At 61.7% G+C, this 674-nt stretch overlaps 1 protein-coding gene across 1 annotated transcript in view; it reads left to right on the forward strand.

Moving 5' to 3' along the window:
• Window positions 1–341, forward strand: part of CLDN23 (claudin 23) — a 679-nt gene extending 338 nt beyond the window's left edge. Inside the window, 1 exon segment of the mRNA XM_010076101.1 lies at window positions 2–341. Coding sequence (XP_010074403.1) covers window positions 2–341 — 340 coding nt within the window.
• The last annotated feature ends 333 nt before the right edge of the window (window positions 342–674 follow it).

Raw genomic sequence — 674 nt, forward strand, 5'->3', positions numbered from 1 at the left:
TCCGGCTCGTCTCGGGGCTGCGGAGCCTGGTGCCCGCCTCCTGGTACACCAACGAGCTGTGGGCGCTGCCTGCACCGGCTGACAGCACGCTGGCTGTGGGCTACAGCTTGGTGCTGAGCTACTTGGGAAGCTGCCTGGAGATTCTAGGGGGGCTGGCCCTCACCTTCAGCTTCCACCACTGCTGCAAGGAGCACAGGGCCCCCAAACTGCCCCCCAGCCCTGCACGGGGGGCTGGGGCATGCTCCACCACTGGGGCTTATGGCAATCCCTGGGACGTGCTGCAGGACGAGCGAGACGGACGACAGTGGAGGAGTACCTTGCCTTGTGACTCGGACTTGTAGCCCCAGCACTGGGACAGCAGTGGACCTGGCCAGCCTGCCTGGCCCCTCCAAGCCATGCCCTTTCTCTTGGGGGACCTCCGAATAGGCTGGAAATAAGACCAAGGTGTGGTTTGAATCTCTGCAACCTCCTTAAAAACCTGCTGTGCTCCAGGTCCCACAACTGTGCCAAAGCCATGCTGTGTTGAGGAGCAGCCCTGGCTCTGGACCCTCCCTGTAGCTTTTAGCTCATCCTCCTGCACCATCATGGGCAAAGGCAGCTCCGGTGTTCCCAGGTGAGCAAGGTACAGTTAGGACTGCGTAGCCTTCAGGGCTGGGAATACGAAAGCACCTCCC

This window comes from Pterocles gutturalis, unplaced genomic scaffold (genome assembly GCF_000699245.1).
Source record: "Pterocles gutturalis isolate BGI_N339 unplaced genomic scaffold, ASM69924v1 scaffold43961, whole genome shotgun sequence".
In the NCBI taxonomy this organism is placed as follows: domain Eukaryota; kingdom Metazoa; phylum Chordata; class Aves; order Pterocliformes; family Pteroclidae; genus Pterocles; species Pterocles gutturalis.